General features: G+C 43.9%; 1 protein-coding gene across 3 annotated transcripts in view; it reads left to right on the forward strand.

The window, feature by feature from the left end:
• SF3B3 (splicing factor 3b subunit 3) overlaps positions 1-4,438 on the forward strand; it is a 39,488-nt gene extending 35,050 nt beyond the window's left edge. For all 3 annotated transcript variants that reach the window (XM_019710172.3, XM_088800238.1, XM_019710164.3), the window contains exons 22-26: positions 1,029-1,241; positions 1,798-1,896; positions 2,617-2,760; positions 3,345-3,449; positions 3,812-4,438. In XM_019710172.3, the coding sequence (XP_019565731.1) occupies positions 1,029-1,241; positions 1,798-1,896; positions 2,617-2,760; positions 3,345-3,449; positions 3,812-3,952 (702 nt within the window). In that variant the 3' untranslated portion in view covers positions 3,953-4,438. The remainder of the gene's footprint in view (positions 1-1,028; positions 1,242-1,797; positions 1,897-2,616; positions 2,761-3,344; positions 3,450-3,811) is intronic.
• Positions 4,439-11,789: the final 7,351 nt, after the last annotated feature.

Raw genomic sequence — 11,789 nt, forward strand, 5'->3', positions numbered from 1 at the left:
TGGAGATAAACAAAAATTAATGTCGTTTTCATGCTTGCTGACACGACTCCATTCTGCAGCCCATGGATCATTCTAGATGCCATTAAGAACATTTGTTATTCGTGGGAAGAGATCAAAATATCAGCATTAACGGTGTAGGAGATGTTATTCCAGCTCTCGTGGATGACTTTGAGGGGTGTAAGACTTCAGTGGAGGAAGTAACTGCAGATAGGGAAAAATAGCAAGAGAACTAGAATTAGAAGTGGAGCCTGAAGATGTGACTGAATTGCTGCAACTTCCTGATAAAACTTTTAACGGATAAGGAGATGCTTCTTATGAATGAGCGAAGAAAGTGTTTTTTGAGATGGAATCTGCTGGTGATGATGCTGGGAAGACTGTTGAAATGACAGCACAGGATTTAGAAGATTACATCAACTTAACTGCTGCAGCAGTGGCATGTTTTAAGAGGATTGACTCCAATTTTGAAAGTTCTACCATGGGTAAAATGCCATCAAATAGCATTGCATGCTGCAGAGAAATTGTTCTTTCTAAGAAAGAAAGAGGCAGCTGTTGTGGTAAACTTCCTTTGTCTTATTAAGAAATTGTCACAGCCACTCCAACCTTCAGCAGCCACTACTGATCAGTCAGCAGTCATCAACATCGAGGCAAGGCCCTCCACCACCACCAGCAAATAGATTGTGACTCACTGAAGGCTCAGATGATGGTTAGCAGTTTTTAGCAATAAAATATTTTAAAATTAAGGTATATAGTTTTTTTAGACATACTGTTATTCACATTTACTAGACTACAATATAGTGTAAATATAACTTATATGCACTGGGAAACCAAAATTCGTGTGACCCAACTTTGTTGTGATAAGTACATTAAAACTAACTCTTCCGCCCATCTTCAAGGAATTTATTGCTGACTACTGTTCTTTGCTGTGTGCCATTCTGCAGACCTTATATATGTTGCAGTCAGAGAAAGCTGGACTTTCTGTGGGTTCTGAACCTCAAGGTTACACCCATTGCTGTCTTTATTTTCCCCAGCATATCGCCAATTACATCTCTGGAATCCAGACTATTGGGCACAGGGTAATTGTGTCTGATGTCCAAGAAAGTTTCATCTGGGTTCGCTACAAGCGTAATGAGAACCAGCTCATCATCTTTGCCGATGATACCTACCCCCGATGGGTCACTACGGCTAGCCTCCTCGACTATGACACTGTGGCTGGGGCAGACAAGTTTGGCAACATTTGTGTGGTGAGTTGATGTGAACTGGCCTTGCAGTGATGTGTAGGAAAGCTGGCTCCGTTTGTGGTAAAGCCAAGGACCCAGGACTATGGATCTCTAATGTGCAAAGTGAGATTGGTATAAAATTCTGTCCTGAGGCTCACTCTAAAAAGAAAACTTTGCATTTTCTAAGCCTTCTTATCAGTTTTTTAAATTTTAGCCTGTTTCACCCCCCTCTTCCCCATGGAACATGATTTAATGATAGCTTTAGTTTGAGTTCATGTCATATTTATTTTCACTTTTTGCCTGAATTTTGGCTTATCTTTTTAAGCCCTATCTAACTTCTCTTGTTTATGTTCTGTGGTCTTTGTTTTTGCTCTTGCTATGTCAGACCCTTGCTCATGGGCTGATTCTCTTGAGTTTCTCACTCCTCAGAAAGCAGACAGGGAAGAGACTTGGGCCCAGCCCTCTGCCAAAGGCAGTTGCCCGTAGGCTTGCTTGCAAGGACCTGGGGCATTTATGTTGCTTGGCGATATAGTGAGTACGTGCAGGACCCAGCCCTGTGATTTGTGTCACTTACTTGTAGGTGAGGCTCCCACCTAATACCAACGACGAAGTGGACGAGGATCCCACAGGAAACAAAGCCCTGTGGGACCGGGGCTTGCTCAATGGTGCCTCTCAGAAGGTAAGATTCAAAACCGGACCCAAAGGACCAGTCTGTGTAGTACATTTCCTGTGACCCTCACTGAGGAAACATGAATTATCCACAGTGCACATAACTATGCTGAGTGCGCTCCATGCATGAAAGTCCCTAAGTTGACTGTGTATGTAGCCTGTGATGAATGGACGCAAGTTTGACGTAAGGTGATGAAGTTACTATCCCGTTTTTGTGACCCTGTAGAATAGAAATGTTTCAGACATTTTAGCAGTGTAAAAATCTCAGAACATAGTGAGTTCCTTGAAGAAGATGGTTGCACAGTTCATTCCTGATACCAGCTCTTTGAGGTGTGTCCTGGGCCGTCCTCTTTCTGTACGGATGTACGTCTATAGTAGAGCACCTCTGGATTTGTGAAAAATAGATTCCTTTTAGAGGGCTAGCCTGGTGTTTGCTCTTGTTTTTAGCATTTTCTGTGATTTCCTTTTTTTAAATTGTAAACTTGATAATTTAACAAAGAAATTTTAGTTTTAATTGTTTATCAGAAATGATCTAATGTCATCATGTTTGTGAGGGCATTAAGCTCTAAGTAAACGTTAAGAACATTTTTAAGTATTTTTAAGTTTTAGTAATTTTTGGATTTTAAAAATGGTGAAATCTGCCCTTTGGGGGGGGCCCTGCTTGCTCTTGGGAATCTAGAACAGGCTCCCGAGGGCCCACACAGTTAACTGGTCTGTTTTTGACTTGCAGGCAGAGGTGATCATGAACTATCACGTGGGGGAGACGGTGCTGTCACTGCAGAAGACCACGCTGATCCCTGGAGGCTCAGAATCACTTGTCTATACCACCCTGTCAGGAGGGATTGGCATCCTCGTCCCATTCACATCTCACGAGGTGAACTCTCCCGCGCTCTACTGGCCTTTGCCTTTTCAACATGGTTTCTTTGTGCCAGATCTGCCTAAGAGGGCAAATCCATTTGTTCTGGGAATTTTATAAGGTGACAAGTGCCTGGGGAGATAGGAATCCTGACCCCCACCCCCACCCCCCACCAGAAAGCCATTTGTTTTTATATTGGACCAGGGTTTGGTTGTGATGTGGGTATAGGGTTAGAGTCCAAAACCCCAGAACCAAATCCCACAGACTAGGAATGGTGTGCTGATGAGGACTGGGGCACTCACTGCCTCCTAGAGCCAACTGTAGGATTGGCTAAATTTGGTTTCTGGTAGTCCAGCCAAGGAAGCTGGGATCAGGTATTTGCCTTCACATGTTCTGCAAATACAGGGAGATTTTCTTTCAGATTTTAGCTATCATGTAGCGGGAAAACCTATGGTCATCAGCGGAGTGATTTAGATACTTAACATCTGTTTACATGGTAAAAATCAATGGCTTCTCTGTTCATTGTGCTTCTGGAAATCATAGGATAGTAGCTGCAGTCACGTTTTTTCTTTTAGTGGCAAATTCTTTGTTTTTTCTGCCAGGACCATGACTTCTTTCAGCATGTGGAAATGCACCTGCGGTCTGAGCATCCTCCTCTTTGTGGGCGAGACCACCTCAGCTTTCGTTCCTATTATTTCCCTGTTAAGGTAGGTCTTTGTTGGAAATCTGGAGTGAAAGGGGTCACCCTTAGCTCATTTATCTCGTCTTTTCACTCCCTCCCTTAAAAATCTGAACGGTCTGGAATTCAGGAGCATTCAGGGATTGATGGAGACAGTAACGGTAGAGAGGGTCATCTCTGGGCAGACCACAGCCAGAGGAAAGCTTTCACCCAATTTTGCTAGTCTGAACTCTGGCTACTAAGGATCAGCTTACAGTAGTGTTCCTGGCTCTGTGAGTGGAGTTCAAGTATTTGTAGGAGAATAAAAAGCTTTCCTTGCAGCTTCTGCTCTAGCATGTGACATACTCATTGGGCATCTAAGCTTTTTCTTCTCATTTTTCCACATCTTAGAATGTGATTGATGGAGACCTCTGTGAGCAGTTCAATTCCATGGAGCCCAACAAACAAAAGAATGTCTCTGAAGAACTGGACCGAACCCCACCTGAGGTGTCCAAGAAGCTTGAGGACATCCGGACTCGCTATGCCTTCTGAGCCTATTTTCCCGTGGGGCTTGTCAGAGACTCTGTGTTTTGTTTTCCCTCACTACCTGGCTCAGAACCCATATGGCAGAAGAACGGTGGCTCGTTAATTAAGACTGCAATATTAAAGCTAACAGCTCTTTCCCATCCACTTTTTTCCTGGAATGACTGGTTTCCCCAAATATTGGCGTTGAGAATTGCTACGCTTCTCCCTGCCTGGTACATAATACATTGCCCCAGGTTCCCGTGTGGAATACAATGCCCCTTAGTCCTCAGAGCTTTCCCTGCATTGATATTCTGGCTCTCATGTCTACTTTTGTACACACCCTTCATTTTTAACTGGTTTTCCTGTAAATATAGTTTTGTACCATGTTATCTTTGTGGGCGAGAGGGAGGGAGGGAGGCAAGCTGAGGTGGCGACCAGGCTGGATATAGTATAACTCCTGCGTTCTGCCACTCTGGAATCTAACCAGAAATACAAACCTAGTTTTTAAGGTAACTGGTGTCCATGTGTCTTTTCTAGGGGTGAGAATTAGGGTGGGAGAATTGAGCCTGGGTGGAGCAGGAAGAACTGAGTATCATTCCACGATACCTACATGGATTTCTGGCACCCTCTGGCCTCCCACTTCTAGCATTAATGGTTTTTTGGCTTTCTCTAGTCCTTTCTGTTATGTAGATGAAACTTGGGCTCAGTAATAACCATGTGGTCATTCACACCTCTTCCCATTGGATATTGAGTAAGGGTGATTGATTTCTCCTCCCCCGTTTTAGCTTCCTTCTACTTTGAGGTCTTAAAGTGAAGAATTTGGCATGAATTCTAGCTGGGTGGTCTCTTAACAGATGCTCCCTTTACTTCTACAGCTCCTGAAATGAATGATCTTTTGCATTTGACTACTAGAAAGGATCAGTAAGTACGGAAGTACCAGATACTAACCTTCCCTTGGCAGTAAAGTCAGTATATGTGGTACCTGTTTAAAGGCACATGGGTAACTGGGGTACTGTCTGCAGCAGGCATCCTAGGTGGGCTCGGGAGGGCCTTTGGGTATGAGGCGGCAGCACGGGAGCCTGTCAGTTGGAAGTGACCCAGTCTCAGAAATGTTCTAGCCCATACCTGGGAATTCAGCCTTTTTTCTGCCCAGCTGGCTGGGAAGCCTTAAATGTCCAGGTAGTCCCCTTAGCTTCCTTGAACCTGGAGAGACCTGAGCTCACTGCTATTCTCAGTACTTCAGAAAGTAAAACATTCTTTCATGTTCGTGTGCTCAGCCACTTCATTTTGTAGATTCTCTGTGGCTGGCGCTGGGTTAGAATCAGTAATGGAGGTGATTAGACACAATCTGACCCCGAAGAGCCCACAAACCAGTGCAGAAGAGGGTTCCTGATGCTATGCCCTGGAACTATGTATCTCTTTAATCATGACTTGATTTTAGATCAGTCAGTAGAGACTCAGATTTTGCTAGGAATCGAATCCCTAAATAACACTTCTTTGTTATTTAAGCTCTTAAGCTCATGAATTTGCATAGTATACAGTACTATTGAATGACATTTGCACAGGCTAATGCAGGGGCTCATTTTTCCTGTGGCCCCCATCTAAACCCACTTCCATTTAGTCTGTCAGATTATATGACGTTGACATGCAGTAGTCAGAGAAACTCAGCAAAGATGTTTGAGCAGCGCAACTTGTTCCTAGCATCTTTTCTGAAATACTTCCTACAGTAGTGGGAGGCGGTGTAAGGAAGGAAAACTTGATCTCTGTATAGAATCAGGAATTGTTGCCATTGTTTTTGAGTAATACAGCAGTTTATTAAGTACGTAATCACTGCCTAGGGAAGGAGGACACTGCCATACAAGGCCACATGGGGGTTGCACTCAGGAACCTAGGAAACAAGTAGGGCCTGTGGGTAGCAGGCTTTGTAGTATCAAAAGGGTGGGTGCCTCCTGGTTCTATGGGAGGATGTGATTGGCTTTGAGTAAGTCATTTACTGGCAGGGACCTGAGATGAGCGGGAACTATGCCTGGTCGTTTGATAAGGAGGTTTGTTTAGCAAGAGCAGAGTGGGAAGGGAAACATGGTTAGGCCGTTTGAAGCCCTTCTGGTTTTACAGCATATAATACTGAATCTTAATTCTCGATCTTACACCACTACTGGGAATGTGTGGTCACCTGATTATTGCCCACTGGAGAGCTACAGGTAGGCCAGGCAAGAGTGGGTTTTATGTTGGATTGTCTTGTACTTCCAGTTATTACAAGATTCTTTTCTATTTCTCAACAGCCCAAAGCCCAGTGAAAGTGATAGAAACTCAGTGGGATTGTCACAGAACAATGGGTGCATATTGTGAAAGGTTGATAGATGACAGCAGATCGTGAACTAGTATTCCAAGCATTGTGCTAATAATAAGCACAGAGAAATTCACATGGCCTGCTCAGCTGAACATTCTAATAGGGGAGAGGAAGCTTATACATGTAAAACAATCAGCCAAGATGTATTTATAGTAGAAAGAGAACTAGAATCACATTTGATCTTGGCTTGGCCAAATAATAGCTGGGTGAATTTGAACAAGCCATTTAAAACGTGTGAGCCTTGGGTCCCCTGTCTATAGAACATAAAGGGAGATATGTGACATCAACTGTACAGAAATCCCTAAATATGTTTCCCAACCTTGAAACAGCATCTTGGTTCCTAAGAATCCCAACATTTATCAAAAAGTCCAAGTGACCCTGTGTCTCGGGAGTACAAATTTTGTTTGTATGTTTGCTTATTTCCTCAAATTTTCCTAATAGTGAAAACCATCCCTTATACCACTCAATAAAAATACAGCTTCTGAGGCACCTTCCGCTAAAGACTGAAACAACTAAGCCTGGAATGGGGAACATGTAATTGACATACATCACTGTATAAGTTTAAGGTGTACAGCATAATGGTTTGACTTGCATATATTGTGAAATAATTATATCCATCTCATATACTGAAAAAAAATTTTTTCTTGTGATGAGAACTTTTGGGATATCTCTTAGTAACTAATATGTTACAGCAGTGTTTAGTCGTCATGTTGTACATTACATCATTAGTACTTATAACTGGAAGTTTGTTCCTCTGAGTACCTTATTTCAGTCCCTATACTCTCCATCCACCCCCACCCCTGCCTCTGATAACTGCAAACCTGATCGCATTTTCTGTGAGTTTGGTTTTTTTGTTTTGTTTTTTTAGATTCCACATATAAATGAGATCATGCCTTCTGACCTATTTCACTTAGCATAATGCCTTCAGGGTCCATCCATATTGTTGCAAATGGCAGGATTTCTGTCATTTTTGTTTTGTTTTTGTTTTTTATCGCTTAATAATACTCCATTGCACATATATAATAAATTCTGTATCCATTTATCTGTCAGTGGACACTCAGATTGTTTCCAAGTATGGCTATTATAAATAAGGCTACTATGAACGTTGGGTACAGATATCTTTTTCAAGTTAGTGTTTCCATTGGGTGTATTCCCAGAAGTCGAATTGCTGGATCATATGTTCCATTTTTAATTTTTAAGGATCCTCTATACTGTTTTCCATAGTGATTACCAGTTTACAGTCCTACCATCAGTAAAGGATTCCTTTTTCTCCACATCCTCACCAGCATTTACCTCTTTATTGATGGCCGTTCTCACAGGCACGAGGTGATCGTACATTGTGGTTTTGATTTGCATTTTCCTAATAATGATGTTGAGCATCTTCTCACATATCTGTTGACCATTGGTATATCTTCTGTGGAAAAATATTCGTTCAGATCCTTTGCCCATTTTTACTTGGATTTTTTTTTTTTTTTTTTTTTTTGCGGTTGAATTATATGGGTTCTTGGTATATTTTGGATGTTAACCCCTTATCAGATACATGGTTTGCAAGTAATTTTTTCCATTCTGGAGGTTGTCTTTTTATTTTGTCGATTGTTTCTTTTGCTGTGCAGACACTTTTTAGTTTGTAGTCCCACTTGTTTATTTTTTATTTTGTAACGTGTGCTTTAGATAGCATATTCAGGAATTGACACCATTGAGCTCCCTCTGCATATCTTTTCATGAGTTAGGTTGTATTCTGCAAGAGAGAGGGCTCTGGCAAGTGGAATTTATGGAGCATAGGCACAAGGAATTAGGCTTGAATGTGTTGAGAGCAGGAATTTTGTCTAGTTCAGAGTTGTTGCCCCAGGACCTACCAAAGGTGTTTGATAAATATTTAGTGATTGGATGGAGGCTAAATTACAAATCCTGTCTGTGTTGGTATTAAGGGGATCTGCTCAACTCCTTTGGTTTAGTTGAGCAACCAGGTAAATGAGGAACTCTGTCCAGCCTTGCAGAACACTTCAGAAGCTGCCATGGAACTCAGAAGGGATGATGTCAAGACACCGAGGCATTTGTGCTAGGTTCTTAGGATCGTTCCCATCCTGCTCCCTGATGAGTCCCTGCAACTTGGGTCTAAGAAGGGGCTGAAAAGGTTTTAGCTGCCTCAGCATTCCCCTGACCTCTGGCGTGGAGGTTGCACAGATGTTGTTTCCTTTGGAAGATCTCTTGCCAAGAATAGCATTCCTTTGGGGGAGGGGGGTTCAAGTTGGACTGTAGATGGAATGTTGCTTTTTTTTTTTTTTTTTTTTTAATGTATTGCTAGCAAGACAGCTGCTGGTTCACTTGTCTCCCTGGGAGAGCGCAGGTCTCCAGAGTGTGTGCTGCTCCCATGACTGACCTCTTGAGTTTCTCATTAGTGGGAAGCCAGAAATGTTGGGAGCAGTCTTCAAATGGGATCGACCTGGCTTTCAAATTTTTTTTTAATTCCTAAATTCTGTTTATCTTCAAAATAGAAACAACATGTGTTTGCATGAATCATCCACTTGCTCATTTTCATATGGAATATTGTATGTGAATATTTTAAGTGTATTGCACCCTTAAAATATATTCGAGATCTATATCTAGAGCTCAGAAGAACCATCTCTGCTGCTGAAATCAATGTAGGAGGACAGAGGCTTACTCGGGGTACATGCTACAGACTCAGTGAACAGCTCCATGGTTGGTGGCTGACTTATTTACATTTGGGGGTCTGATAGCCCAATAGATGGAGCTTGTGTGAAATTGGAGTGAACTGAAGGGAAATCAACAGATACTACACAGCAGTCAGAAGAATCCCCTTTACTAGTCTGCACCAGCACAACAAAGCTATCTGCTGTGTAGAATCAACAGATACTACACAGCAGTCAGAAGAATCCCCTTTACTAGTCTGCACCAGCACAACAAAGCTATTTACTAGTCTGCACCAGCACAACAAAGCTTTGAAAGCCAACATCAGAAGATAGGCCTAACCTGCTAGAAGATGCTGCTAAATTCGTTTATTCCACCAGTATTTACTGAACACCTACTGTATGCCACTTCCTTACAAGTCTGCTCTGCACCCAGAAGGTGGAGAGTTCTTATAACCTAGTCTCAGTCCCTTTGAGGCTGACGGTGAAGTGATTCTGCCAGAGAGATGGTAAGTTCAGGAGAGCCTAGGGCCCGTGTCTGGTTTCCTCAGATAAAACAGGCACAGCCTCGAGACTTGCAGGAAAAATCAGAAGGTCCAAATTCAAAAATAAAGTGGAGGGTGGATAGCCAAAGTTTTTTCAGTTCAGGAAACTTCAGAAACACTTGCAGAGTGTCTTAACCCTAGCTGGACAGGAGGATCATCTGAGATTGTCAGAGTCCTGGGTTCTGCCCCAGATTACTTAAGAATCGGTTGGTGATGTCTGTATATTTCACAATCTGGTGATAATGATCAGACCTGGAGATCACCAGGAATGAGGGACCACTGCTTCTTATTCAAAATGAAGCCCCCAAAAAATCAAGTTTGGAATTTCCAGTTTGGGGACAAAAGGCTGGAGACTCAACTGGAAGCAGCTAAAGGCCCCTGTCAGCACCACCACCCCACCCACCCCGTCACCCCAATCCAGCAGCTCTGTCAGTACTCAGTCAGGTTTGACTGTAATCCCTGAGGCAAACCTTTCTCAGTTCCCCACCTCTAACTCTTGTCTTCTAGAGCCTGGACCTCTGATTTTCAATGCACAGGCCCACTCAGCAGAACTTGCTCCCTTCTCGGACTCAAAATCTCAGGGAAAGAGAGTTGCCTTTGATTTGGTCACTTGGGGAGAGTTTTCACCAGTTAATTTGGACCATGAATTAAATGTGTATAAGCTAGTGACAAGTAATAAGTATGCACATTTACCGTGGGTTATTAGGGCCTGACGCTGTTCACAGGGCGTGCCAGTGAATCTCTTGTCTTTAAGAAGCTGATGCTGCAACTGGAGAAAGGGCAGTCAGAAACAAGGTATCTTGTCAAATGCCAGGTAGGAGTGAAGGCCATAGAAAGCACTGGACAGGTGACCTGGGTTCACTGATCTCTAAGCAAGGTCTCAGTTTCCTGTCTGTAAAACAGAGAAGATGACCAACCTCCTGGGTCACAGTAACAGCAAAGTGCTTTCCCTGGGCTTCTGGGGCTGTGTGGAGGGTGGGGTTCTGAGAAGGCCCTGCCACAGAACTTGGGTACAGAAGCCTGGGGAGACCTGGAGCCACCTCCATCTTGAACTGCTATCCCGTGTGCAATGATTTGAAATAAAGGGGCATCATTCCAAGCCAAGAGGCCCCAGAGAAGGCACAGTGAAGCAGGTTCAGGCTCCTGTGAGGCCCCAGTGAGATTCTGTGGCTGTTCCCCCATTACCTCCACCCCCTCTTACCCTCCCCTGGGCTGCCTGACTGGTATGAATCAACTTGGCAGAGCTCTCCAGGAAGGCCGTGCAGAGGGTGTAGCCAGTATAGCCACTGCCTTGGGAACGGGCGTGGGGAGTTAGCCCTAGTGCATTCCAGTGTGGGCATTATTGTCCTGTTGGAAGTTCAGGGCCAAACCAGGAATCCAGTTTTATCCATCCAATTGAGAAGCCATTTCTTGAACAACTACTTGAGCCAGGCATTGACATTCATAGTAAGATAATGCCAACATCTTCTAGGCCAGCATTTCCCCAAGTAGGTGCTGTGAACTCCTAGATGTTAAGGGGCCCCCCTTAAAGGATTCTGTGCTCATACTCAGGGAAACCCTGCAAACTGTCTTGGATAGTTTGATGCTTTGAACACAGCCCTTCCCCTACCCCCTGCCCTCTGCTCCACACTCGTAATGTCCCTTGAGGGGTTGGCCCTTCCCAACTCCAAATATAGTCGAGTAAATCGGGGAGCTTGCTATGAAAACTAGGTAGAGATGGAGCTGCCCTTTTGGTGCCCACAGAACTCTGCTGGGCAGAGCCTTTCTCAGCACTCTTGCCAACCCAGGCAAAGTGAGTGCCCTTGTCCTGGGGAGATGGGACTGAGCACAGGGCCCCTTTTCTGTGTCCTCAGAAGCTCTGGGAGTACTGTGTGCCAGACCATGTTACACCAGGACAGGCCCTGAGTCACGTGGCAAAGCCCTGGCTGTGTGATTTTGGGTTCGATACTTTATCTGAGCTCATGTCTCCACCTATAGACTGGCTAATTGATCAGTCCTCGACATGATATTTATCAAAGGCCTTTTGTCTAATATTTGTCCCCCTACGTGCACTCTGGTCACTACCACATCACCCAGTTTTGTAAGACTTTTTGGTCAAAGGAATTGTGTTCTGGAGAAGAGCTGGGGTAGCTCCTTAACGACCCAACCTTTCTGGTAGCCAGGCAGGACATGATTCGGGAGACCCTCACCATTAACGAGCCAATGCCATCTGTCAGAATAGTTCCCAATTGATCCTCCTACTCCACACTCTAAGGCAGGCTGGGGACACGTGGCCCTGCCCCGCCCTTGCTGGCTTCAGTTTCTGAATCAGAGTTGCAGTG

This window comes from Rhinolophus sinicus, chromosome 8 (assembly GCF_057876585.1).
Source record: "Rhinolophus sinicus isolate RSI-liver-muscle chromosome 8, RSI-T2T, whole genome shotgun sequence".
Taxonomy (NCBI): Eukaryota; Metazoa; Chordata; class Mammalia; order Chiroptera; family Rhinolophidae; genus Rhinolophus; species Rhinolophus sinicus.